This window comes from Electrona antarctica, assembly GCF_951216825.1.
Source record: "Electrona antarctica genome assembly, chromosome: 23".
Taxonomy (NCBI): domain Eukaryota; kingdom Metazoa; phylum Chordata; class Actinopteri; order Myctophiformes; family Myctophidae; genus Electrona; species Electrona antarctica.
In genome coordinates, this window is record NC_136804.1 from 4,164,854 (window position 1) to 4,191,943 (window position 27,090).

A 27,090-nucleotide genomic window follows, 5' to 3' on the forward strand; every position below is an offset into this window, starting at 1 on the left:
GTGTGGGGGTCCCTCTACTGTACCCTCTACTGTACTGTACTGTCACTGTACTGACCCATAGGAACGCACCCAGGGTGCCGGCCCGATTCCGGCGAGCCGCCCCGTGTCCGAAACGGTTGAGAAATGAGTTACCGTACTGTACTGGCACACCCAAAATCATACAGTTAATATGTGCGTGTGTATTAGGTTAGGACAGGTGGTGAACAACAGCCATGCTGTTTTCGTGCTCATACCCAGCCAGGCACCCACCCAGCCACCCACGCACACACATAGCTCCGTAAGGGAGTGGTTGCACCACTCAAAGATATAACCATCCCATGGCGTGCGCTGCCTCCATGACTCTGTGCTGCCTGTCAGCCTGTGTGTTACTCAGTGCTTAGTAGAAAGCAGTTTTCATAAAGTGTGCGTTCTCGTGTAAAGGGTCAATAAAAAATAAGAACGCAACAGGACTTTGCCGTTGCCGTCTGAAAGAGGCCTTAGAAGGCATTTGTAGGTTAAAGTAGGCTACATTATATTTTGTTTACTCAAGTACATTTTCAATATGGTACTTCTACTTGTGTAACAGTGAGTATATCTACAATACAGTATTGATACTATTACTTAAAATTGATACTATTAAGTAAAAAAAAAAAAAAACTTTGCCCCACTGATAGCTTGACAACATTTCCCAAATGTGTTGTTCACCACAAAGGACTATGAAGACAACATCAATCAAAACATTCCCAAAGAGTAGTCTACAACACTTTACATTTTTATTACAAAAACAGGATTTGTTTTCTTCAAGAATGAAGTCCATCTACTCGGAACAAACAAAAAGGAGGAATAAGAAGGTGTAAAGTCTTCTTTTTCTATCTCTATTACTTAAACAATGTCTTAGATGGCAAATGCTCCCCTCACAATTGGGAAGCTAGGGTTGAAGTTATTATACATACAAAGTCAAAATAACACATATTTGGTGGACCCCCTGTAGTAACTCTGAGGGTAACAGGACAAGTCACCCCTTTTCTGTTTTCCTCCCGGAAGTTTCCCCAGTGAGGGGTGGGAGAGGCTGGACGGCAGCTGGACTTTGAATATCTCTAACTATAAACTCCGTAATCGGTCATGGCCAACAAAAAACAGCATTTATTTTAGAATGAATCTACCAAAAAAATAAATTGAGAGAAAGGCCGAATAAGGTGTAAAGTGTTATTTTTCTATTAATTAAACAGTTACTTAATATATGTATATATTTTTAATTTGCTTGCGTGTGTGCGCATGCATGGTGTGTAATACGAGTGAAAAAACAAATGGCTGGGAGAAGAAAGGAGGGGTCAAATCTGCCATGCTTGACAGTGTGTGTGTGTGTGTGTGTGTGTGTGTGTGTGTGTGTGTGTGTGTGTGTGTGTGTGTGTGTGTGTGTGTGTGTGAGTGAGTGAGTGAGTGAGTGCGAGACATTTATTTCTGCCGTCTCTTCTTGGTGGATGAGGGTCTGGCGGGTGGAGGAATCTTCCTCTTCTTGCGTCCCTCCTCGGGTTCCTTGTGACTCTCTCTGTTCGCTGCAGGCAGACGAGAGGGTTACAACGGGTTAACAACCATTTCGTCCATTCAGCGCATGACAAAAACACATGCGTTTAGTTTAGTTTAGTTTATTTGATCATCCTTCAGTTTCAGATGCAATATTTAAAGACAATGAATGGAAGCAGTTACAAAAACAAAACAAAACATGAAGATGATCAAAAGGAGTAGGCAGAAGCTAAAAGCTTTTAAATGCCTATCCTACTTACAACAGAACATGATTCGTAATACTCATTACATTAACATTAACAGATTCACAAAACAAAAGTCAGATACGAGAATTCCACCCTACAACCCCCCCCCCCCCCCCCCCCCCCAGTGTCACCGTAGAGATCCACCAGGAACCATATTAGTTACATAGCACTATATAACCATTAGATTACACATTATTAAAGGACCAAGCAGTTCTGAAAGAACTTGGTCCTTTTTTGAAATTTCTTTTCTTCCGCCAAAAGTAGCAGTTCTGGCTGAACCGTGCAGTCGGTTTTCGCGAAATTTGGAGATATGGTAGAGGGCCATGCCAAACGGTGAGGATGCGAAGCCCACAACCATTGGCCAAAGGGTGGCGCTATATTGAAAATGCAAACTGGTCATATTGCATGACCAGGCATAGCTCATGAACCGTTTGACCGTCGGCAATGAAACCTCGACACACATATGCGTCTCCTCATGCCGAACAAGTTCCGCGCTGTTACTTTTGACCTCTGACCTCTAGATCACCCGCCATTTTGAATTATATGAAAATCAATTCAAATGCATCTCCTCCCAGGATCTTTGATCAAAATGCACGAAAACTTCTACACATGAACTTTGGACCTATACGGACATGGGAAAGTATAGTACGTTTTTTTAAGTGAAAAAATTAAGGTTTTATGAGCCAATGAAAATTGCCATTTTGTGAAATTGTGTCTTTACTTAGTTCTGTTGTAGTGCCTGTGGCTTTGCTGACCTCTGCTGGTCTAAAGTGCCTCACCTGTCAATCACCTGAGATTGGCTGCCACACCCTTAGTCAGCTGTTCTTGATTAGTTGCAGGCTATATAAGTGGACCTGTGGCCAGCAGCTCATTGTCTCCCAAACACCCAAACTGAACAGTTGTGTTCCCTTTTTGTTGCTGTTATTAGTTAAGTTTCAGATGGGCTGGTCGTATGTATTCTTGTCAATCAGTCCCTGTTTTGCAATGCAGGATTTTAAATAAATGTGTAATATCTTTGTAAACTTTTGATCTGACTTTGTGTCCTTTTATATTAGCCCTTGGTTGAGCCAAGTTTAAAGGGCCGTAACAATGAAACTGATTTGTTTAGTGAGAAACATGTATAAAGAACTTGATCCTGATCAAATCAGGTTCTTTACTCATGACTTGATAGATTATTTGATGTCTACAACAGTGATTTTGAAACAGACTGATTTGGACACCTGGCCTTTCAGTTCAGGTTTTTTGTGTCCTGAAAGGATTCCCTTGCATGGATGGTTCTGGTACCGGATGGTACCCAGACCTGGCGAGCCGACCCGGAACTCTGAACCCCCCTTCACCCACAAATGTGGTAATCTGGTTCTCCAAATTGGAGAAAGAGACTGCTTTCCCTGAACTGAATAGGAACTGAACTGGGACTTTTCAAGTCAACAACTTAAAGTGGGCCCCATTTGTTTGTTTTTCATGAATGTTCAAAGCTGTTTATTTTCTCTGAAGTTTAATCATTTTTCAGTTAACCTTTAATCCCTGTTTCAGACTCATTTCATTGGTTTTCACTCATTGAGCTCCTCATCCGAATCTGGTATATTTTCTGGTTTATACACAGTCAATTCATAAATCTTTATACCCACCTTTATCATTAGTTATCCTTGTGCAACTTGCTACAAAAACACTGAATGATTTTGCTTGTTAGCTCGGTAGGTAGAGCTCTTGCCTTTGCAACACAAAGTCATGGGTTCAAATCTGGGCACTGCCAACTCTGTGTATGAGTCTTCAAGAACCTGTACCTGCCCCCCCACTATAAAAAACCGACCCTGTCACAATTCCATGGTCTTTTTCTCAAGTTTAGTCTTCCATGTTTCTTGTGCATATTATTCTTATTGCCTTCCTGCTTGGTCCGGCCTTATCGCTGCTTGCAGCGATCCTTTTCTAGTTGTTATTATCCTTATCCTTATCACATTACCCTCATTACCAATAATCATTATCATTTATGTTGTTGCTGAGTAATGTCATTTTGTTCACATTTTTAATGTTAACAATTACAATAATATAAATTAATTATTAATGACAGCACTAATGACTATCAATACTACCATCACCATCAATACCTGTACAAAATGTATCAGTTGATTATACAATAACGTCAACATCCACAATATACGTAATTTGATTGATTGATTGAAGAATTTATTAACAGTTTGCAGAATTACAGTACATTTCAAGCACAAACTCAATACAAAGGATTAACTGAGTGGACGACCCAATTAAGCATTACACTTGTTTCCAATAGGGTCCACCATGTTCAAATCATCAAAACATTTAGAGACGTACAAATAGACACTTCTATAGACAGAACAGGAATTCATCATAAAGGAGGTAAAAAGGGAAAAGAAACATATACAGTGAGGGGAAAAAAAGGGGGTGGGCGGTGGGGGGGATTCACGTTCAGCTCCGTTAATTTGTTTGTTTTCCTTGGAGGAGCTGCGTTGGGTCCCCAAGTCGGCTCCGTGGCCGTACCTTGAGTTGGCTGTGTGGCCGTGACCGTGGCTGTGTGGCCGTCACTATAGTATGCTGTATTTGGCCAAAAGGATTCGCTTGAGCAATTTTTTGAATTTGGAAAAGTTACTACTGTGTTTGACTTCCTCTGGTAGGCCATTCCAGATCTTAACCCCTCGGACAGAGATACACATACTCTTCCGAGTGGTCTTGGCACTGGGTTGTTGGAAATTTAAGTCTCCTCTCAACTCATACCCCCCTTCCCTATCCTTGAAATACGACAAGATAGTCTTGGGAATTAGTCTATTTCTTACTTTATAAATGATAAGAGCTGTTTTAAGTTCAACTAAATCAATACACTTCAATGTATTAGACCTTTAAAAACAGTTTGTTTGTATGATCATAATACCCTACCTTATGCACTATTCTTATGGCTCTCTTTTGTATTATGACAAGTGGCTGGAGGTTTCCTTTCCCCAGACCCCCACACAATAAGATAGATATGGTAATATTAGCGTATTGTATAATGTGAGCAGTGACTTATAATTTAATAAATACCTTGTTTTGCCTAGAACACCAACACTATGCGTGCATGCACATGTGGCGGGTCTAAGCTTGTACCAGATGTAAGATCCCCCCCCCCCTCCAAAAGGCCAGAAATGAAAAGATTTCATCTATCTAGCAATCTAGATAGATGATGTTACGGCCCTATGTGGCCTCATATTGTGTGTTAACTCTCCTGAGTGATTTTTGTGATTTATGTGCCCTACATGGTGTTTGGAGGGTGGAGTGAAGATTGGAGGAGTGGCTTGTTTGGAGGCACACCTGGGCCTCATCTCATCATTCCCAGTCATTATATAAACCTGTGATGAACACCACTTCAGCCCATTTGCCATCCGTCACCTCCATGTGCTGAAACCTTTGTGTAGCTAGCATTTCATTCCTGTTGAGTCTGTAGGCTGTGTCCTTGCCATATTCTGCTGTGTGCTTAATGAGGTAACTTTACTTACTGTGTGCTTAAAGTACAGACAATAGCTAAGATATGTTGTAGTTAAGAAATCAATTGCAGTATGTCAAAACATTTCTTGAGTTTCAATCCAAATCAAAAGGGAAGCTGGTAAGGGTGTGCTGCCATTTTCTTTTGTCTCTGTTTTTATTTAGTCAGGGAGCATAGACCTGTAATTTGTTTGGTGTAGTTTTAGGATTTCCTTTTCAGGTAGGGCGGGGCTTTTGTTTGTTGTGTTGGCTTTGGCCACCCTGAAGATTATGCTCTCCCTACTGTAAAGATCCATTATTTACAATAAATGTGAATTATTATTTGGTTACTCTGGTTTGGTTCCTTGCTAGCTATATGTGTTACTCCTTAGGCCTCTAGACTCCATATAAGGTCGTAACAGATGACATTTAGCAATTTAACCGTTACTTTCATTAAACTGGTCTGCTATACTTGTCCCTCTACACCAAACCTCGTAGCCGAAAATATATAATCCAGACATGATGCCAGACTTTGGGTATTGGCATGAGAACAACCAAAGCAGAAGCACATGTTTTGGGGGCCGAGGGGTCCCGCATGCCTTTTTGGGGGCATGTACTACAATACTAGAGGGAGCTAGAACAACAATCTGGTACCACCCACTTACAAAACAAACATGGGTAAATTCTCCTTCTGCAGCACTGCCACCCATGGAATGCCCTGACCTTCCCTCAAAAAATGCAAATCACTGGCATCCTTTAAAACAAGCCTGAAAATCGACCTTTCAGCCAAAGGGAGAGGAAATGATCGCTCCTCCCTTAGTCAAGCGACTACCCACCCACGTCTTTATAAGCCCTTTTCCCCCCCAACCTGTACGCGTCTTTTTTTTGGTGATGGTTTGAATTCTGTTATTCTTAATGTCATGATTATGAATGTTGTTTGACTATACTCTGTACTGTTTACATTTCTGCCAAATAGGCCTAAAGGTTTTTTTATTTTACTACCTTTGGCCCCAATCTAGAAAGAACTGGACTACCATGTTGTTACAAATTAAGTAAAATTGGGTTTAAGTTGTGAAAGAAATAAATACGAATATTGAATGTCTAAAGTTCTAAATCAACAATTCGTGTGTGTGTGTGTGTGTGTGTGTGTGTGTGCACACACACAAGGAAAACAATCGAAGGCCAACTTAGAGCAAATAACCTAGGCTCGGCCTGGGATGGTATGAAAACCATAACAGGGCTGAAAGTAAACGGCAGGAAAAAGGTTATACTAGCCAATCACAACTGTGACCAGCAACTGGCTCAGAACCTCAATGGCCTCAGTTACATGCACAAAATGTATTCAGAATGAATTCATTCCGAACAGAGATTCATACCCAACTGTTTACAAGTATTCCTATTCCTCAATTGTTTACATGACCAAAGCATTCATTCGGAATATAACTTTGGACTATAGAGATGGCCAACCCATAACCGTTATCCCTTAAGAAATGAATAACCGACAAACACTAACAGCTATTATCTGATAAAATAAAATAAAAATATATTTTTACGCGTCCTCCACCCAAAACAACCCAGAACTAAAAAACACAGCACCCATACACTGCAATTGGCAATGGCACTGTAATTCGCCGATGGGTTTTTACGTAAATAGCGCATTTTATTATGGGGAAAAAAATTGGTGTATTTGTATTTTTCTAATGGGTAAAATAGCACATTTCTGCGCACATAAAATGTCTCCAAATGGCCATCCCTGCATGGACATGGGCATAAAGCACTATAGTCTACTAAGGGCAGACATGTGTAAAATAATACATGTATTCTAAACTCCCAGTAGCATTCGGAATAAAGTGTTTATATGGTGATCTATACCGATTCAAACGGTATATACCACCCCTCCAGACCGGAATGAAAATTCATTCGGAATGGGATATTCTATTCCAATTGAGGTGTTTACATGAGCATTTTTATTCTGATGACTGGAATGAATCCATTCATTCCGAATGAATGTCTGCATGTAAATGTAGATGTCAGATTTGATACTCACAACTTTAGTGAAAACCACTCGGAGATCAGAAATAGACTTCTGTCTGCCCCCCCCTCCAGTTCTTTCTTTGATGAGCAGGATGTAATTAACTTTCAAAAAATGCAACCCTCGTAAAGGTTCAGGCCCGGACCACATTGGTGGTCGCCTTCTAAATACCTGTGCTGAACAATTAGGTCCTATTTTTAATTCTATCTTTAAATTATCTCTTAGCCAGCAGAGAGTACCCTCCCTTTGGAAACGGTCCACCGTTGTACCCATAGCCAAGAGCAGCAATCCTAAAATACTCAACGATTTCAGACCCGTGGCTCTTACTTCCCTGGTCATGAAACAGTTTGAGAGGCTCGTCAAGTCAGAGCTTGTGGCTAAAACTAAGAGCCTTCTTGACCCTTTTCAGTTTGCTTATAGGGAAGGCAGATGCGTCCAGGACGCAACAGCCACTCTTCTCAACCTAGTTTTCAAGCATCTTGAGGGCAGTAAAAAGCATGCCAGGTTACTTTTTATTGATTTCTCCTCTGCGTTCAACACGATCCAGCCCCATGTTCTGGTTGAGAAATTAATGAACACCTTCAGTGTGGACCCATGTCTGGTAGGTTGGATCCTCGACTTTCTAACCAACAGATCTCAATGTGTAAGGGTGAATGACACAGTGTCTAGCCTTTTGCCCACCTCCACTGGTTCGCCACAGGGCTGTGTTCTTTCTGCATTTCTGTTTATTTTATACACTGATGACTGTCGCAGTAATCACGACAACCACTTTATCATAAAGTACGCGGACGACTCAGTCATTGTTAGCCTTCTCGACAATGACAAGGTTGGGCATGGCCAGGTCACAGAGGACTTCTTGTCCTGTTGCAATGATGCGTTCCTTGAATTAAACATCTCAAAAACAAAAGAGCTCTGTATTGATTTCAGACGTGGTCCCCATCCCACCCAGAACACCGATATCTGTGGCCAGCCAGTGGAAATCGTGCCCAGCTATAAATACCTGGGTACGATCATTGACAGCAAACTGAAATTCGATATAAACACCGACATGCTGTGTAAAAAGGGCCAGCAACGCCTTTTTTGCCTAAGGAAACTAGCCAGGTTTAATGTCGACAGAGACCTGATTAAACTGTTTTACAGTGCCTATGTACATTCTATTATCTCCTTCTCTATCATCTGTTGGTATGGCAACCTCGCCATTAAAGAGAAAAAATATTTTATTGTGAAAACTGCCTCCAAAATTACTGGCATTCAGTTGGAGCCTCGATCCTTTTTACAATAGACAGCTGCTCATGAAGGCCAGGGCCATTAGGCAGGATAATGCCCACCCACTCGAGTCAGAGTACACGCTGTTGCCATCGGGCCGTCGTCTGGGGGCCCCCGTTGTAAAAAACAACAGATATAAGCACTCCTTTGTCCCTGCCTCGATCCGTGCAGTCAATGCTGCCAGTGGTCATGTGGTGTGATGATGATGATGCTGAAAGATGCACTTTATGCAGCACTTTATATATTATATCTTAAGCACTTTTTTTGCTTTCTTATCTCTTATTCTCCTACCTACACTAGATGCGACCAGACCTCCGGTTATGCTATGGTGTCTCTTGTCTGTTGTTGTCCTGTATTGTTTTGTATTTGTATGTCAGAAACCACTACTGTTGCTGTAAACACAATTGCCCTTCTGGGACATTAATAAAAACCTTGAACCTTCCTCAGCGTTGTGAACATGTGAAAAAGGACATTCAATGAATGCTGGCATTCCTTCTTTTAATTGAGTATCTTTGAGCCTTGCACCTACAATAATTCACCCTAAATTGGAGTGTTGCAGGTTTTCTGCTTCGGCAGTCAGCACAGAAGTGTGTGTCATGCAGGTGAAATGAGAGAGTTCCTTACTGAGGTTTTCCCTGTGTTTTTTGCCTCTATTGTGTTCCTCTTCTCCACCGAACGGGACCATGACATCACACACCTGTAGGAGTGAAACCATTCATACATTCATTAATCAAACCAATATCAACAATATGCTGCTATGGCGTCTCTGACAGTGCATTCGAGTTAGCGTTTGCAAACTCTTAAAGCTGCATGTAACTTTGTAACTTTCCTCTTCTACCCTGGATTTTAACCCGGTTTCCTGTGCAAAGTTCTTTAGCAACGCTTGCTCAGGGGATACATATAATCTCTGACATGGGGTCAAAATGTGTGTCAGATCCTGTGTCTGGGTGAGACATGACCTTTGACACGATCCAAATGTCTCAATAGAAGAGCAGGGAGACAAAATACAACATAATGAAACATTTTCTATACATTGACTGCAATATAAATGTTTTAGACCCAGAAGTCCCAACCCATTGCTCAGGGGGATGCAGGGGGGGGAAGAGATTTCAAGTACCCTTGGGTTGGAAGAGTGAAAATGTTATACAGCAAATTGTTGTTATCCAGGTGAATTATGTTTGTAGGATAATACTGTTAAGACACAGTAAAGTATGGACGAGACGGGACATAGTCATTTGAATACTATTCCATTTATTGTAAAGGCTGAATAAAATGTGAGAACGGAACAGGACTTTGTCGTTTTCTCTGGATCCGTTGCGATGTAAAAGTGGCCTTAGTCAACTAAATCTACAGTTGATTTAGTAGACTAGAATGTATGTTGGCAGGCTGTGATGGCATCGCAACATCTGATTTATACTTAGTTAGCTGCGTGGCCAATCTACATGTGGATACAATGGACATGTTACTTTAGTCGACAAAATCAACAGTGATTGAGATGATACTAGAGACAGGGCCAGTGGTGTAACATCATGGGGATAGGCGCTGTTTAGACCGGCTGTTCAAGGTGTGAGGTCAGGTGGAGAGGTGATTCTGGTGGAATAAAAGACATTGTGATGTCCACTATCCAGCATTGCTTTGTTTTCATTCTGCATGCATAGCGCGCCAGGTGGCTCGACAAAAGAAAAAGGTAAAAACACTGAAATACACTGGCGGATTCTCTCACCCATTTGTTTACTATGTGGGTCAAATAAAAATAATGTGCTTGACTGTCACTCTGGGACGGGGTAGGCGACCGGGAATAGGCCAACATAATAGCATAAAACTGTCCCAAAATTTTACACACGCGCATGTGTAGGGGGGCCCTTCCAGCTTCAGCGCCCAGGGGCCCTCAGAGGTGTTAATCTGGCCCTGCAGCCAAGGAGCGGTGAGCTCCTTGGCTGCAATGGCAATCAGCACTGGAATGGCAATCAGCACTGGAATGGCAATCAGCACTGGAATGGCAATCAGCACTGCTGGTGCCATTCCATTTAAAGCTGTGGTGGCGTTATGCACTAGACAACCTTCAGCCACTAGATGAACACCTCTGTTGCATGAGGTTTCTTGCTTGACTCACATCTGTTCTGTAAGGCAGCAATGCAGTTTGTAACGCTGCAATATGGTAGCAAGTGTTAATTTTGACAGCTAATTCTGATTTTGTGTTTTGAATAACACACACTTTAGTTTTAGTCCTATTTTACTCATCTGAAATCGTCTAGTCTTAGTCTAGTCTTAATCAACAACATATCAAAATCTTAAGTATTTTAGTCTTATTGCTAGTCAACAAAACTGGTGGCAGCTGCCTCCAAGCGTTCCTTTAGGGGGGAAAGTACGGTTCCCAACAAAAATGGAAGCACATGGATAATGGCATCCATCAGCTTACAACGTAAACAAAAACAATAACTTCGGACCCGACAAAAATATTCAAATTATTTCACAATGCTAATCTTTGTGTGTGAAAACATTTTTTTTATCCCACATTTCTTTTAAAAGCTCTCTGTAGTGTGTACATACCTGGCATATGTTCGCCTTCCAGTTGGAAGTCTTGGTCCTTCTCTCTTTGCGGGATTTTTGGACAGAATCTGGAGGAGTAATATAAAAAAGTGTGTTTTTTTAAAGGGGGCCTCCTGGTGGTGCTATAACAGGCCGTTCTGGAAAAAGAGGTTAATCGTTGGCATCCAGGGAGTGTGTGTGCCGGGATAACGGTGCCAGAGATTAGCACGCGCGCACACGCAGCCGGAGATGCGCGCGCGCACGCACGTCATAATGCAGATCGATTTTATATAATTTAAATGAAAATTAAGAAAAAAAAGCCTAATAGCATTAGGCTCCGCACAAGATAGGGCCTTGTATCTCAGTTCTAACTAAATGAGACGCCTACATCCAGTCTTACCTTCAGAAGAAGAATCAGAATCACCATGAGACTTGACCTCCTTGGCCTTCTTGGATTTCGCCTTCCTTTTACGAGCTCCTATGAACATAAAAACCTTTTAGTCTTAGAGGCTCACTCAAAAATAAAAAAAGGAAAAAATGCAGAATATTATTCTCTCGTCTGATATCATTGAGGATGCGCCTATGCATCCGTCGATTGGATTCCATAGGACGTGTGGACGGGACCTGTTAAGCATGAAGGGAAGCACATTTTTGGGGGGCCGAGGGGTCCCGCATGCCTTTTTTGGGGCATGTACTACAATACTAGAGGGAACGAGAACAACAATCTGGTACCACCCACTTACAAAACAAACATGGGTAAATTCTCCTTCTACAGCACTGCCACCCATGGAATGGAATCCCTCAAAACATGCAAATCACTGGCATCCTTTAAAACAAGCCTGAAAATCCACCTTTCAGCCAAAGGGAGAGGAAATGATCGCTCCTCCCTTAGTCAAGTGACTACCCCCCCACGTCTTTATATGCCCTTTTCCCCCCAACCTGTACGTGTCTTTTTTTTGGTGATGGTGTGAATTCTGTTGTTCTTAATGTCATGATTATGAATGTTGTTTGACTATACTCTGTACTGTTTACATTTCTACCAAATAAAGGTTTTTTTCTTTTACTACCTTTGGCCCCAATCTAGAAAGAACTGGACTGTAAAATTGGGTTTAAGTTGTGAAAGAAAGAAAGAAAGAAAGAAAGAAAGAGTCCTTATGGCTGTGAGTGTGTGTGTGTGTGTGTGTGTGTCCTTTTTCACATGTTTATTTACCTCTGACGAGCCAACGTACACAAACTACACATTTCGGCCAGATGGGCCTTCCTCAGCGTTGTGAACATGTGAACATGTGAAAAAGGACATTCAATGAATGCTGGCATTCCTTCTTTTAATTGAGTATCTTTGAGCCTTGCACCTACAATAATTCACCCTAAATTGGAGTGTTGCAGGTTTTCTGCTTCGGCAGTCTTTGTTTCACTGTCAGCATACAGAAGTGTGTGTCATGCAGGTGAAATGGGAGAGTTCCTACCTGCTGTGGCAGCAGCCTTACTGAGGTTTTTCCTGTGTTTTTTGCCTCTATTGTGTTCTTCTCCACCGAACGGGACCATGACATCACACACCTGTAGGAAACCATTCATACATTAATGAATCAAACCAATATCAACAATATGCTGCTATGGCGTCTGACAGTGTTAGCGTTTGCAAACTCTTAAAGCTGCATGTAACTTTGTAACTTTCCTCTTCTACCCTGGATTTTAACTCGGTTTCCTGTTCTTTAGCAAAGCTTGCTTAGGGGATACATTTAATTTCGCCTTTATTTTATTAATTTTTTTATAGGAGGGACAGACAGTAGGCTGACAGGAAATGGGGGAGTGACATGCAGTAAAGGCCGTCGGGATCGGGAGTCGAACCCGCGGCACACTGCCAGACTCGGACAACCGGCCAAGGTACCTGAACCGCTGCTTGCCCATCAGCCAGATAAATTTAATCTTGAACATGAGGTCAAAATTTGTGACAGATCCTGTGTCTAGGTGAGACATGACCTTTGACACAATCCAAATGTCTCAATGGAAGATAGCCTTTAGATTTTTTAATAATTCAACATAACAAATTGTTAAAATATAAAATTGAATTTATTTAATTGTGGAACCACCTACATTAATTGAGTACCACAGACGAATAACAGTCTAAGTCCACACTATTGATCCATAATATATAAATGATAGATAAGGGTTCAGGACAACGAGGCCTTTTCGTGGAGGGGTCAGTCTGAAATTTGGACTTAGACTGTTTTTCGTCTGTGGTACTCAATTTTAAAAAAATGGTCTGTACATTAATAATAAAATGGTGATTATAGTAATATTATCACAGACATTGTTGAGAATTAAGAGTGAGGAAGCATCCCGACAAGGAGGAAGAGATTGCATACACACTCTCTTCATCCGTTTCTATGGAAAAAAAACAGCTATATTATTATTATATTTCATTGGATTCATGAAGGAATAAGCCTTTGAAATGCCACAGATCAGATGGAATGGACCTGCGGAGTTAGGGCTGTCTTTCCGTGCGTGATGTGGCAAACATCGTCCAATACGACGCTATGTTTTTGCTTGATATTGTGTGACTGGATAACAATAGAAGCATGTACGATGTACAAATTAAGCAGGCTTCCCAAGGAATATGGAGAATTTTTAATTTTAAAAAAAACAGACCGATCTATGGCTTAATTATATGCCAGTGGTCTTGGCTGCAAGTTATAGATTTGCGCACTCACCTTTCGGCACGACAATAGGTCTTTGCTTGATAGCATTTCATTGGGAGACAATAGAAGCACGGTTGACAGCATTTTTTTAAAGGTTCAGAAAAGACTGATCTATGGCAGAGTTAAAACTGCAGTGTTGTTTTATCTCTATGGATAGACGAAGCCAGCAGCCACTGAGGAGCAGTGTTGCCAGATTGTGTCTGAAATAAGTAACCAGGTCCATGAAAATAATCCCAAAAGAAGTGGCTAGATACCAGGGGTTTGCAACCTTTTTCTTTTTTGAGTGGTGTAAACCACTCCACTGGCTTTGTTAGTCTGTCTGTGCGTAAAAAATGAGCATGGTTGCTACGGTCACCCAGTTCACACGGGTGTGATTTCATTACGTCAGACATTACGTCAGACCACAGCTGATCAGGCTATATAAGACCTTACACCACTCAGTTCACACGGTGTGATTTTTAAATTACGTGCCATGTTTTTGTTGAGTGGTGTAAACCACTCCTACAACTGGCTTTTGTGTGCATAAAAAAATGACCATGGTTGCTATGTTCAAAATAATTTCTGACGTAATTAAATCACACCCGGGTGAACTGGATGACCGTAGCAACCGTGGTCATTTTCTCTGCACAAAAAAAGCCAGTTGTGAAATCACATCCAGGTGTGATTTCATTACGTCAGATCAGAGCTGATCATGCTATATAAAACCTTACACCACTCAGTTCACACGGGTGTGATTTTTTATTTTAGGGATAGTCATAACCGGGGAGCCAGCCATCCGAAATTTGAGAGGACCTGTGATATCATGACATACTTTTTATTTGTATTTTTTCTATTAATTTGGTCATTAAGGTCCACAGAATGAGAGGTCTGCTCTGCTGGAAAAAGTTATGGCCATTTTTGTATACCCCACCATAGACAACCAATATAAGACAAAATGTCCAGCTCTGAACTCGGTAGAATCTGCACCTGGCTCGCTGATAACACACTATCCTTACACCTGGGAAAAACGTAATCCATTCTCTTCGGATCAAATAGTAATTTCAGCAAGGCAGATGCAGGCTTCTTGGTTAGAGTGGGTGACAATATTATCACACGAAAAGATGAAATTACCTAGGTTCCATCCTGGAAGCTAATCTTTCCGGTGATAAAATAGTCACCAACGTAATAAAAAAGTCAATCAAAGAACAAGATTCCTTTACAGGATCTCCTCACTGGTCAACAAAAACACCTTGAAGACCTTAACAGGAGCCCTCGTACAAGGTTTCTTTGACTATGCATGCACCTCTTGGTACCACAGCACCTCAAAGGCCCTTAAAACAAGGCTCCAGACCTCCCAAAACAAACTGGTCAGGCTCCTACTTGGCCTCACCCCCCGAACCCACCTCACCCCTGCCCACTTTGACAGGCTGGAATGGCTTAGGGTCGACGACAGAGTACAGCATCTTGCAATGGGTCTGGTCCACAAGATTCGATACACCACCAAGATACCCATGTACCTGTCTAAATACTTCCTTAATGTTAACGAAGTCCACACCCACAACACCAGAGGGAGTGCAACAAACCATGTACAACCCAGATTCGGCACAAACAAGGGACTAAATTATTTTCGCTCCTATGCCACCAAAATGTGGAACGCCCTACCAACAGTCATTAAGACATGTGAATCCCTTGACTCCTTCAAAACCGCTCTCAAAGGGCACCTACGGACGGCTGCAATTCGAAACTGGCCCCCATAAAATCTGAATCCCCCCCACCGCTGCCCCTTTTTACCTCCTTTATGATGAATTCCTGTTCTGTTCTTTGACTATATAGAAGTGTCTATTTGTACGTCTCTAAATGTTTTGATGAATTGAACATGGTGGACCCTCTTGTAAACAAGTGTAATGCTTAATTGGGTCGTCCACTCACAGTTAACAGTCTTTGTATTGAGTTTGTGCTTGAAATGTACTGTAATTCTGCAAACTGTTAATAAATATCTCAATCAATCAATCAGTCCAACTAGGGGGTTTATGATTCTGAATCCATTCCAAGCAATAGTTTTGCACGAAAAACACTCCTTGGCCACTTGCCCAAATGTGCTTACCTCATCACATTTGTGATGACGGCCATCGCAGTTTTTAGTGTGGTAAACAAAAATGTCCAACTTTTTTTCCGCAATGTTTCCGGCAGAGCAGACCTCTCATTCTGTGGACCTTAATGACGGTGATGGTGACGTAACTAAGGTACAGTACGTTTCAAGGTTGGTATAAGGTCAATAACGGGTCTAAAGGAATTAGAACAGCAGTTGTAATAGACATAGTTAGTAGCAGTACTTGCGCGCTCTGTTGGTCACCTCGACAGAGTGCATTTCTAGTTTACATAGCGGTGGCGGCGGTGGCTCAGGGCCAGGGGTAGAGAGGTGCTGAGGGGTAGGGTGGCCGGATGGGAACCACAAGGTTCCACAAGGTTCCCAGTTCGAACCCGGGCTCCCCCAGACTTAGTGTTGAAGTGTCGTTGAGCAAGACACTGAACCCCTAATAAGGGCCTTTCTCTGCCCCACCCCTCTCCCATTTGTTTATATTGTGTTTAGGATCCAAGATGGCCCCAGCACCAGGAGGGGGTGGGGCGGAGGTGAGCGGGCGGGGTCGACATATGCCCTTACTGGGCTGCATTCAAGACACTTGCCTTGTGTCTGACACCTGACTTGTGTCTGAACACAGCTTTGATGGATGTGTTCTGCCCCCCTCCCCCCATCAAACAAAATGTTTGGTCAAACCATATGGGCTCCATTGGAAATGCATTGGAGCGGCCATTAAACACAGACACAAGACAAACACAAGACAGGTGTCTTGAATGTGTGAATGCAGCCCAGTAAGGGCATATGTCGACCCCACCCGCTCACCTCCGCCCCACCCCCCCCGGTGCTGCATCCATATTGGATCCTAAACACAATATAAAGAAATGGGAGAGGGGTGGGGCAGAGAAAGGTCCTTATTGCTCCCGATGTGCAGGTTGCATCCTTGCATGTTTTTTCCTCTTTCATCGGTGTATGAATGGTTGTGTTTGTGAATGGGTGAATGTAATGCACATGTAAATCGCCTTGGATAAAGGTGCTATATAAATGCACCATTTACATACATGTGTGTGACTTCATATATTTGAATATATTTTTTTAAATAGTTTATTTTAAACCAAAAATGCTCTCTCATACACTTATGCCGCAGTGTGCCAGTGATCACCCTCCTTATTTGTGCCAATGTTGGCACTGGTGCCTAAGGTTGCCTATAGGCCATTTTATAGCCAATTTATAAGCTCCGTTGTAACCAAATGGACCCATAGCAATCTCATGGATAATGGCAGCCATCAGCTTACAACATAAACAAAAACAATAACTTTGGACTCAACACAAATATTAAAATTATTTCACAATGCTAATCTTTGTTTGTGAAAACATTTTTATCCTGCAACATTTATTTTAAAAGCTCTGTGGATATAGTTGTGTTTATATTATTCATGTACATACAAATGTTATCACTCTGACCTTTAAATGAACCCTCATGAAGTATATGTGTAGTGTGTACATACCTGGCATATGTTCACATTCTTGTTCTCCTTCTCTAGTCGCAGACTGGAAGTCTTGGTCCTTCTCTTCTTCTTGGGTTTCTCGTAGTGACTCTCTATGACTATAGAGTCTATGTCCACTGCAGGCAGACGAGAGGGTTACAAAGGGTTAACAATTTCCTCCATAACCGCACAACAAAAAACGCTAGCACCGCACACATACTTTGCCTATGCAACGATGATCACAGCTGTTTGTTCTCCTTGCCGAGATAATTTTTTATATTAGCATTTAGAAAAAAGACAATCAAATCAAATAGTCCGAAAAATGCACACAAAGTGCACAAAGACACCGTTCATTCTTAAGTTGAACCCAAGCTACAAGTTGAGAAAAAAAAATCGTTATCTGACGAAACCACGTTTACCCCCACGGCTCCTGGACTACACATTTTTGCAGTCATTTGGACAATATACAGTGACATCACATTATATTGCTTATATATACTGTAGGCAACCACACTCCCCAGGATTTTGTTGTCAGGAAAGTTATTGTTCCATTAAGCCTTTGCGGAAATAGGAAGCGTATGTTCTTTAGAAAAAGTGCATTTGTCAGTGCCCAGCAACTGCCTCCGGAGTCCCCCGGGATAACATACCCCAACCCTGTCGCTGGAGCTCTTCCTCGCACTGTTCCATTGTCCATATCGGCCGATATGACACTGCAAATAATCAGAGATTGGATATCGGTCATCATTTCAATATCGTGCATCTCAAATATTATCAAGAAATATGAAATCATTAGTGCACTTTGACAAATCTGAAAACATCATTATGATCATAGCAGTAACCATATGAAACTCAGCATGCTGGGCTGGGGAACATGAGACTAAAATATAGGTAATAGCCCATGTCTGTATGTGAAACTGACTTGATTTATTTTGGATAGTAATGTATCATTCTGCTATTATTTATTATGCTCACATAAGCTATTCAGATGGGGTAGACAGTACAAAGTATTCAGGCCATTCATCAGGAAATAAGGATCTCAGGATATTTCCTTCTCTGTTTAAATCTGTATCTTTGCACCTCAGGAGTTTACTCACATATAGCACTGGCTTATTTACGTCAGTTAGAGTTTTGCATATTATTCTGTCAAAGCTAGTCCAACTACTCACCTTCTTCCTCATCCTCCGCCTTGGTCTTGACCACAGAGTCTAAAAGCCACAACACATACAGGTACATCAATATGACCACATTCCAACCCACTGATCCTGCATTAACTGTCATCATCAATGGAAAAGGTGACATCACACACCCAAATAAGGATGTCACCCACCCAAATAAGGATGTCAAGGCTATTAATGTTGATTTCCTCAATCAAAATCACTTTCATACTAGTGTGTAACTGATCGAAGTTGTAAAGTCATGACAATAAAGTCTGTTCTCCATTCACATAAAAGCAGGAGGTCCAGTAGTTCTCATACATGTTTTCAAACAACGAAGAGCATTATTTACCAGAATCATCGTCTTCATCATCCTCACTCTCCGGCTTTTAAGAATAATAGACAAATGAGATTAAGAGACAATGTAATACAATTGTAAACCACTTAGGCATTATATAGAGTTCCACTTTCCACCCATTCAGTTGCAAAAAATAAATCTCATCTCATCAAAATATATTGAAGTACAGCAATACAATACATGGCAACTTGAGGGAGGTACTCCCTCATTATGACTTTTCACAAAAAGCGAAAAATATATCTCATGGAGTTTCAATTGTTGAAAAACAGCACATTATTTCTAAAATATTCATACAAATAAATGGAGCTGGGATCTTCTCCTTTGGTCCACCCATTCCTGGGACATGAGAGAATGGTCCAGTGAAGAAGAAAAAAATCACACCCGTGTGAACTGAGTGGTGCAAGGTCTTATATAGCCTGATCAGCTGTGGTCTGACGTAATGTCAGTGACCATAGTAACCATGCTCATTATTTTGAGGGACAGGTACACAAACACACACACACGGGTACTAACAAAGCCAGTTGTTGGAGTGGTTTGCACCACTCAACCAGTTGTTGGAGTGGTTTGCACCACTCAAAACAAAGCCAGTTGTTGGAGTGGTTTGCACCACTCAACCAGTTGTTGGAGTGGTTTGCACCACTCAAAAAATAGTCCATTGTGGGTGTATGGGATTGTTCTCTGTCACACTAGCACTAAACACGGGTGAAATTCACCCAAACACCTGCCTGTAGGAAAAACAAATCACACCCGTGTGAAGTCAGGGGCGCGAATATATTAAAGTCTAACTCATGTTGATTAGGTATGATGTAATGGTGATGTAAAACAAACATTAAACGCCATTAACAATAAAGAGACAATATGACGTAATGAGGCACATTATGACGTAAATTTTCCCTTCATTGTCAATGGCGTTTACAAAACAAACATTGAACTAAAGACAAACATTAAAGCTGTGTATAGGAGGGGCTAGCGCCCCTCAAAAAAGAAACGGGGATGTGGGCAGGGAAACAAACCTACCTTCTATGATGTCACTGTCGCATCATAAGGTACTGAAAGACCCACCCACCTCAGACATCAGCAACATTATGAAAATTACAAAAAATATAATTGTCAGGCTGAAAAAATGTTTAGTGGTTAAATAGGAACACCAGGGTTATGGTTACTTTTTATCATCCCATACCTCTTTTTCTTCTTCTTCTTCTTCTCCACCACTGTCCTCCTCACTACTAGTAGTGTCAAGATCCACTTCCCATGGGTGCTTGAGAGAAGGAAAACATACATGCAAACATACTATAACCATACATTAAAATTATTATTATACGTAATACATTGTGAGTCTGTACGTGCATGACACCGTTGTTCAACAAAGTATGACTTGGGCTGTATTCTGCGAGGTCTCCTGTAACACCTTTCTATGGGTAACAGGTTTCAATTCATCAGGCTCAAATGTTAGAATGTTTTTTGTTTTGTTTTACAGCTATGTTTAACAGCATTTCTAAGATGATTTCAACATGGATTTGGTTGTTTGGCTGAACAAGACATGAGCCTTGTTCAGCAGCCAGATGAACAGCCGGTGTCGTCAAGCTCGTAGCCGCGCTAAAGTATAACATAATGCATCAAACACCAAAAAGGTGTTCCCGTCCTGAATGTAACTTTATAATTTATTATGTAACTGACATAATATGCTATATAGTTACATAGTGATGCTTTAAATTTTTCAATGTGATGCAATTGTCTGTCAATGAATATGAATGGCAATACAAGTTAACTACTAGCCATGTTTATAAAAATCGTCTAAATATTAATTCAGTCGTGGTACCTTCTCCATGTGACGCTCCATGTAGTCAAAACAGGCCTCTTGAACATCTGTGACATCCAACAAGGTGGATGCTGCCAGCAGGGCCTAGATCAAAGAAAACATTATGTGTAAGCAGTACAGATGCAGGACAAAAACACAGACAATGAATATGGTTTATGATGATATGATTTATGGATGTACTCAAGAAAGATGCAGGAGCGCAAAGCACCAACGAGCTGGCCGGATGTATGGAGAACCGAGATGACTGGAAGCGACGATGGAAGGCTCGTCTGAGGACGACCTAGAGAGATCATACATTACCTGCACATTTTTCAAGGAGATGGACACTGTCGAGGTGTAGGCGTAGTTCAACAATGTGTCCAACACCTCAGGTTCCATATCACAGATTTGGAGCTTTTCCTGTGTGCACTCCATCGGGACAGATCTAAACATAGCCTGTGCAGGTTGAAAAGGTAAAGTTAGTTCGGTTAAGGTGGAAGCCAAGTCAGAAATGAAGGTCATTCCCTGAACAGCAGCAGATCAATGTATGTTGTGCATTTACCTCAAAGTAGGTGCTAAATGAGGCTAGTAAGGCTCGATGGCAGGGGAACTCCTGTCCCCCACAGCTCAAAATCACATCACACAAGGAACAGTTGAGTCGTAGCCTGTTGAGGCCCTCTAAGACCTTGACTGGATGGCAGGGATCCAACATCTCTAGGCTATTGATGTATACTGGTGCAAAAGAGAACAACATGTCTTGTCAATCTAGATTACATTTCAAATGAAGATGTATAATAATGATGTAATATGATGTAATATTTGTATTGTCGATATGGCCATGTGGATTGAAAACTGTATTTGTATGCACGTGTGTATGGAACATAAAGCTGCCAAAATTCAAATGGAATGGCAAATACGAAAAGTCAATTGAAACAAGACAAATGTCTTTATTTTCAGGTCATTAACGCATTTCTTGAGACAAAAATAAATATAAAATGCAATAGCATTTACATTTAATCTACAGATGTGCTCATTCTATGACACAATTGGAATTATAAATAAAAGATGATTTGATTTTCAATTTTTAAAAAAAATGCCCTGCTAATTAGTGGACAATATAAAAACAATGTATATGAAATAAGAGAAATGCTTTTTAACCTTCAGATAATGAACGCATTTAAGAGAATATATAATTCAATAGCATTTACATTTCATCTCCAGGTGTGCTCATTCTATGACAGAATGAAAAAGAAAATAACATTGCATTTTCATTTTCAAATTGGCGTGTGTACGATTTGAAAATAAAAGTGCAATATGATTTGCTTTTTCATTCGGTCATAGAAGGAGCACACTTGGAGATGAAGCAAAAGCAAAGCACATCGCATTTTCATTTTCCACTAATTAGCAGGGCATTTTTTGAAAATTTAAAATCAAATGATCTTTTATTTATAATTTCAATTGTGTCATAGAATGAGCACATCTGTAAATTAAATGTAAACGCTATTGCATTTTAGATTTATTTGTCGTCACAAGAAATGCGTTAATAAATGAAAAAGCATTTCTCTTATTTCAATTGACTTTTTGTATTTGCCATTTCATTTGAATTTTGGCAGATTTATAGTTTCGAGTGTGTGGGATATCAGAAGCAACTGAAAAACATGTGTGCCCTTGATAATGCATTTTATTGATGTGGACTCAAATAAAGAAATTTAAATATGCGCATGCGCAAGCAAGGAAAAAAGTTGGTGGCAGCTTTACATCTAAAGCTAAACTGACTTTTTATTCACATCGAACTGCAGACACTTAGTTAGATGATGCAAGCAATGCTTGCAAAGCTCGTTCTAACCAAGGTTTACAAGCAACCAGAGCAAGTGAGTCCAGCCCTGAAATAGACACACCTGGGTGTCCAAGACTGCCCCAAAAGTATGCTATGATATTGTCTTAGTAGTAACTGGTTAAACAACAGTGCCCTCTTCTGGTTGAGCTAAGAGGTTCAGAGGTGGGTGGCTGGCCATTGTTACATGAGGGAAGAGAGTTTCCATGAATGGATTACATTAAAACACATCTCTAGTGATAACTCGTACTACGCATGTCATAAATCTACATTTCTCTTGAGTAAAAGTACAAATGTATTGGCATCACAACTACTTACTGTACCAAATTAAAACATGCTCAAATTTGTAAGAATTGGTTAAACAAAAATAGCCAATCTACAAATCACAACGACGGATTGTACGTTTGTAGATCGAGCCAATATCCTGTCAAATAGTGTAAGAACATAATGCATAGTGCAATAGTTAATAGTGTAATATAATAGTGTAATAATGAAGTAGTGTAATAATAGCTATATTCTCAGTGTGTGTTCAGTAACAGAAGTCTCCTTGTCTCTGGGGCTCTTTATTAAACAAAAAAAAACACATTTTCAGGTTGGAATGTCGGGATACAAAACCAATCAGGAGAGAGAACTCAAACAGGATGCATATTAAACAAGTGGATTTGGAAGTGATGACACAAAGCAATAAGCAGACAAATCTGGAACTGAAACACTGTAAGCTGATAAATGGGTACTCTCTCCAGATGTATATTCTGTTTAGTAAAGAGCTGGGGAGACATGAAGAGCTCTGTTACTGAACAAACACACTATAACAATGATTACTATAACAATATACTATACTTTAACCTTTTAACAAAATACTTGTTTTCATCAAACATATCTATCAATGTGTCTATTTGGTTCCATTTGTTAAAAAAAGAAATATTGAACCAAGTATTAAAAAGTGCTTCTGACAAAAATAAATAGCCTAACAATAATAACTCCATTGGACCCTCAAAACTGTATGCTAAAGAACTTCCCTCCCACTCGCCTCTCATGCAAGAATCTGACAATATAAAAAAATACCCAACTTTGATGAGGCAGTATTGCTTAATTTTGATTTGTTTTCCCCTGAAAAATGTATATTTTTTATTTCCTGAAAAAATGAACATTTTGGAGTTAGCTGGTTAATGCAACAGCAGAGACACCTTACATTAAATACAGCATTGTTGGTATAGTAACCTTGATTATTCTACTGATTATAAACCAACGTGAATGTAACTATGTAATTATTCTAAATATTTAGATATCGCAATTGCACTCATAATAACCCCCAAATTCATATGTAGTTTCAAACTGACCCCGACCCCAACTGAAAAGATGTGCCAAACACTTGTCAACATGTTTCAACTTTCAACATCATTTGAAAATAATTGATAATGATCTACAAGCATGCATCACATCTGGACATGGGTTGTGAATGAAGATTGCTCCCTCCTTCACATAATAAAACAGAAATTCAACAAGCATAATGCATTAAGCCATAAGCATCTATAAATAGATGATTATGGCTTAATGCATTAAGCTTGTTCAACTTATTTTACAGACGTACAGAGACTTAAATGCACCAAGTCTCTGTACGTGTGTACGTAAATGGTAAATGGTAAATGGTGCATTTATATAGAGCCTTTATCCAAGGCACTTTACATAGATTGTGCATTACATTCACCCATTCACACACACATTCATACACCGATTGCAGCGGAAGCCATGCAAGGTACCAACCAGCACATCGGCAATTTGGGGTTCAGTGTCTTGCCCAAGGACACTTCGACATGTAGACAGGAGGAGCCGGGATTCGAACCGCCGACCCATGGATCATTGGACGACCTGCTCTACCTCCTGAGCCACAGCCGCCGCTGTAATCCGTGTGTAATCCATGTAACTCAGGAACTGACTTCAAATTCGACACGCGCGTTCCACAACCCCACAGGGAATGCAGTGTCCGGTGTCGAGTCAGACAGACCCACGGTTGTCCAGAACTGCCACAAAAGGCCTCTGCCCGGGCTCTGGACAGGGCCTTTCCTGTTCATATTTCCTCCATACTCCATATTTGGGTATGCCTGACAAAAAACTCCATATATAGGAATAAAGGGACACAGAGAGACACAATGCAGAAATGCAATCATTCCAAGTAGGCCAGTGCCCAACGGGCACCGCCACCTCTCTAGTACAGACACATACAGAAATATCCATATATGGGCATAACAGCCTAGGGACACAGACAGATGGGTGAAACGGGTACTCTGCTTTTCCGGTTGTCCAGAACCAGCACAAAAGCCTCATTTGGCATGCTTGAAAAAAAAGTCCATATACAGGCATAACAGGGATACATACTGTACATAATAACTGCGTGGGGCATGCATGCAGGTATGTGGGGAAACTAGCACAAGCGCCCAGGTTCAAATGCACACATATTTGGACAAAGGAAACCACCCCAGGGTCAAGACAGGGCAACATGAAGCAATGCCAAGGAGAATGAGATGATTTGGCTGCTGTCCCACTCCCTTCCATGACAATGGAGGGATGAGACGGACCACTGCAGCAAACCTTGCAAAGGAACTGGAGCCTCAGTGAGCACAGAGAAATGTAATGGGGTCCTGGTGGTCTTTTAGATGGGTCCCAGGGACAGTCCTACTTCAACAACGTTAGAGTAGGCCTACAGTGAGTACAGCATTGCATCCCAGGACTCCCGGAGGGTGACATCACATGATTGTGTCCAATCTAAATTTAGTGAGTCTAAGGGTGCAGGATGCAGGCTATTGTTTTACATTAACAACTTGAACCCTATAGCATCCCTATTCTGCATTGCAGTGAACATTAGCTGGAAGAAAAAAAAAGATAGACGCTCACAACGTGTCGCAGTGCTGCTGGTTGTGAGCTTGTAGATCAGCTATTATCTATGAAAACAAGTTTTATACAATAGCAGTGGGGGTCCCTGCTTCATCTTTAGCCAGAAAAACGTTGAAGACCCCATGTAAAATATGCTGCCACGATCACATTCCTCATCCTATCGTCTGTCAACAAGTGATGTCAGAAATGGAGTCATTGAAGCAGTCCTAACCCTATACATTGGAAAATGACAGATCTACAAGCTCACAACGATGTGGGCGTGTTCAATTAGATCACCAAATACATTAATTTGGGGGTTGTTGATATGAAAAGGTTTTAGAACCAATGAGAGTACAGCAGCTGTCTAAACAGGTCATCTAAAAAAACATGTAAGCCTACATTTGATAGGCCTGCTATTAGATACCACCAGGTAAACAATCCACTGTAAATTCACAGTTAGCAGATCAGCATAGCCTAAGAGTGTGTGCAAATTCATCTGAAATGTGTAACCCATGCATGTGAGACCAGAGCCAACACTTGGCAGGCAATGTATGAACACCAACTATTAATTAAACCTGTATTTAGGAGGGGCTATTAGCCTACCCCTCAAAAACAGGAAATCATGTAAGGAGGTAAAAAAGGGAAAAGAAACATACAGTAAGGGGGAAGGGGTTATCCAGATTGTACAGGGGCCAGTTGCGAATTGCAGCAGGTCTACAATGTAATGAAGGATCACACACAATGTTGTACAAGTTTCCGCCAACTAATACTTAGACTAGCTCATGGTCCATATAGCTTTGATTACGTTTCCATTAAAAGTAGCCAGCCATACATAGTACAAAACAACGATGACGTCTGTAAACACAGACACTCTAAACAAACGTAACTTGGATATCATTTATGTAAACATGATTAAAACAATGTTCATCAACTGAAGTAGCCGCCCTACATCACAACACAGCATTACACAACAGACAACACTAGACCACACAACTCTTCGCATGTTGTCAAACGACGAACAGAATAAACAGTGATCCACAACTTTGTGACTTTTGTCAAACAATAACGTAGGAGAACAGCCAGATAAAGAATAAATAATATAAAGGTTAACTCACTCACGTCAGTGAAAGAATTGTGTGCTCGCTCGCTGAACTGCAGTAGAGAAGACACAGGTGCTATAAACGAGTTAAACACAATTGCACGTGTGCATGTTATATTAGTATAGATAGATGTAGATTATTCACTCCACCAGTAGATGGAGCCATTGATCTACTGCTCCCAGAAGGGAATGAACACAGAATCAAATAGGCTACATTTAATATGAAGATTTTAAATTTACACAAATATGAATCAATGTGTGTTTATGCAGGGCTCCTCAACTTAAAGGATCAGTTCGCCACTATAACATGGCATTTGTCATGCTTTAGTATGATATCCGTTCATGAAAAAAATATAAATATTTTCATTTGGCGATATAGTGCAGAGGCGCAGCCAGAAATGCGATTCTAGATGGGCCTCGCTATGGCTAGGTGGGCCGGCACGCACGCTCACGCAGCGCGCGTGCGTGGTGGTCACGCGCGCGAGTGGGGTTAAGCGGTCATTTATTTATTTATTTGGCGTATTTCGGTTATATTTCGGGTTATATTGCCCCCAGAGTGACAGCCAGGCAGTTCTTATTTTTACCGGCTTTAGTTAACATTAACAACTGAATGGGAGTGAATGGGACTGAATGGGAGTGAATGGGAGGTACTGTTACTATGGGACTGTCACTCCCATTCATCCCATTCACT

The 27,090-nt window shown here is 41.0% G+C and overlaps 1 protein-coding gene across 1 annotated transcript; it reads right to left on the reverse strand.

Moving 5' to 3' along the window:
• Positions 1 to 735: 735 nt before the first annotated feature.
• On the reverse strand, positions 736 to 26,471 carry LOC306916508 (uncharacterized protein). The gene is made up of 14 exons (XM_079494397.1): positions 26,416 to 26,471; positions 21,158 to 21,327; positions 20,917 to 21,051; positions 20,617 to 20,700; positions 19,978 to 20,055; positions 18,792 to 18,825; positions 18,452 to 18,490; positions 17,933 to 17,995; positions 17,307 to 17,422; positions 12,510 to 12,600; positions 11,444 to 11,521; positions 11,065 to 11,132; positions 9,139 to 9,211; positions 736 to 1,535 (listed from the first exon to the last, which is right to left on the reverse strand). The coding sequence occupies exons 2-14, from the start codon at positions 21,305 to 21,307 to the stop codon at positions 1,435 to 1,437; spliced, it is 1,110 nt and encodes a 369-aa protein (XP_079350523.1). The 5' UTR covers positions 21,308 to 21,327; positions 26,416 to 26,471; the 3' UTR covers positions 736 to 1,434.
• Positions 26,472 to 27,090: the final 619 nt, after the last annotated feature.